Raw genomic sequence first — 2,390 nt, 5'->3', positions numbered from 1 at the left:
TAGCTGACGAATATTGACATCATTCAATAAATAAAATAAATATTGTTGGTTTAATCTGTATTTTGGATGTTTACCCAGATAGCACATGGACATTCAATGGATGTCCATTGAACGTCTATTTTCTGGACGTCGGACATCTATTTTTGGTCCAAATAAGATTCGTCGGACGTCTGATGGACATCCATATCACATACGCTTGACACAACTTCGGACATCCATAAAATATCTGAAATAAGACTGTTGTTGAACCTATTTTGGACTTATTTTGGATCATCTTGGACGTATTAACGATATCCATAATAAATCCAAAATAGGTCGAAAACGGTCTCATTTCGGACATATTACGGACGTAATTTTGGGATACATACTCGCGAATCTAATAAAATACTAAAACAATTGATTTATTCAAATATAAACATTTATTGACTTTTGAGTTTGGTACCGAAAATATTGTTTTGTCAATATATATAATAATATATAATAATTATTATATATTATATATTTATTTTTATACATATACATGTAAAAAAATATATAATATAATATACAAAAATGATCAATATTACATACAAGATGTCAGGGTAAAGATTGTGCCAATTATACTCGCGAGCAAGTAGAATACAGTAAACTGAACAGAAAAGTTTTATATCATTTTGCTAAATTCGCAATAATTGTTATATTATTAAAATATTTAAGCCAATGAGCGAATGAAAAGCGAAAGTTTGGAATTGGTAGGTATCATATACAATAGAATAGATCGGCTAAAAAGATAGTAGGGGTCGATTTATTTTATTGTCTATGTTATGCCTACAGATTCCAAACTATCGCTTTCCATGCGCCCATTGGCTTACATATTCAAATTAATCACATTATTTTGCAAAAGCAAAATGATATAAGATTTTTATGTTTAGTTTACTACAATGTTTTATCTACTCACGAGCGTTGACATCCGACAATTTGTATATTTGAGAATAATTATAATATAATATATATTAATTATAAAAGATAATATATAATATGGAAATCTAACATATGTATGGCTTATTATTTATATGTATAAGATATATCATAGAAATATTATTTTTCATTGACTGGAAATATTAAAAATCTTATTTAAAAACTAGAAATTAAATTGAACATTTTGTTACGGAAACATTAGTATCACATACGTACATATTATAAAATAAATCTTAACTTTATCTTGAAATAAATCTAACTTAAAAAACTTTGAACGCTTACAATGTTAATTATTACGCATATGTATCATATAAATATATATGATAAAATATATCAAAAATTTATTAATATTATTAATCTTCTTGTTATTAGTCTTCTTATAGTTATGATGAGTCTTCTTCAGTTCTTTGTTTATCTTGCTTCTTCTTTTCACCATTTAATCTTTCTTTAGCTCTTCGCAGCCATTTCTGAACTGCTTCTTCTAAAACTTTCTTGTTATATTCGGAATTACTATCTTGACCGGAAACTGTAATAAAAAAATCAGCATCTTGTAAGCAATAATTTATTTTTTTATTTATGTGATTTCATTAAGATTAATTATTTAAATAAGATAACATTAATAAATTAAACAAATAACATTATCTACTTATAGACATACTTACCAATTAGCAAGTCAGCGAGTTTTAAATGACAAAATTTCCTTTTCTGTTTTGCTCCTAGCCAACTATATTTTTCAGCCAGCTCGTTGGTCAACAAACGAGTACAATTGCGCTTAATAAATTCGTAAGGATTTTTTCCCCCTACTCTGGATACTTCTTTAACCTACAATAAATATTTTTTTAAAAAACATTATTTTGAAAATTACAAATATATAACAATATGTTTAACAATTAATTTAATAATTTACATGTTATTAATATTACTATATAATTTTATATTATAAATTTTAATAATATATCGCTCTAATAACCACAAATTAGATTTAAAATGTAATAAATAATATAGAATTAAAAGGAATTGAAAGAATCTATTTTATTTTTTTTGAAATTTATATATTAATTTAATTTAATAAATTTTTATTTTTAATTTTAACTTATTTACTAAGTTAATTTTTATTTTGTGATTTAGAATTTTAGATTAACTGTAATTGTTTTTAAAATATTTATAAAGATCTATTGTAAATAATTAACATTTTAAAAGTTAAACAATTAGTTATTAATTTTAAAAATCCAATAAAACTCATTAAAAAAAATTAATAATTAATAAATTATTATTACCGATATTTCGAACTTATTCGGTTGATTTAAAAATTGTTCCACGTGCTCTTTTAAATCTTCCACCGAATTAAAAGGAAGATGAGGAAAAGAAAAAATAGACTCTTCTCTTTCAGTTACATTGGGCCGTTGATGAACTTGTTGCAACAATTCATTTTT

At 24.1% G+C, this 2,390-nt stretch overlaps 1 protein-coding gene across 1 annotated transcript; it reads right to left on the bottom strand.

Moving 5' to 3' along the window:
* Positions 1 to 1,016: 1,016 nt before the first annotated feature.
* LOC114935546 (uncharacterized) lies at positions 1,017 to 2,387 on the bottom strand (the record flags this gene model as incomplete). The annotated part of the gene is made up of 3 exons (XM_085482447.1): positions 1,017 to 1,483; positions 1,620 to 1,779; positions 2,235 to 2,387. Coding segments are annotated over 3 exons (456 nt in total), but the record flags the coding sequence as incomplete, so codon positions are not given.
* Positions 2,388 to 2,390: the final 3 nt, after the last annotated feature.

Source organism: Nylanderia fulva, unplaced genomic scaffold (assembly GCF_048542155.1).
Source record: "Nylanderia fulva isolate GAGA-0341 unplaced genomic scaffold, ASM4854215v1 Scaffold204, whole genome shotgun sequence".
Taxonomy (NCBI): domain Eukaryota; kingdom Metazoa; phylum Arthropoda; class Insecta; order Hymenoptera; family Formicidae; genus Nylanderia; species Nylanderia fulva.
Note: the sequence above shows the minus strand (reverse complement) of the source record. Positions and strands in the feature narration are given on the sequence as shown.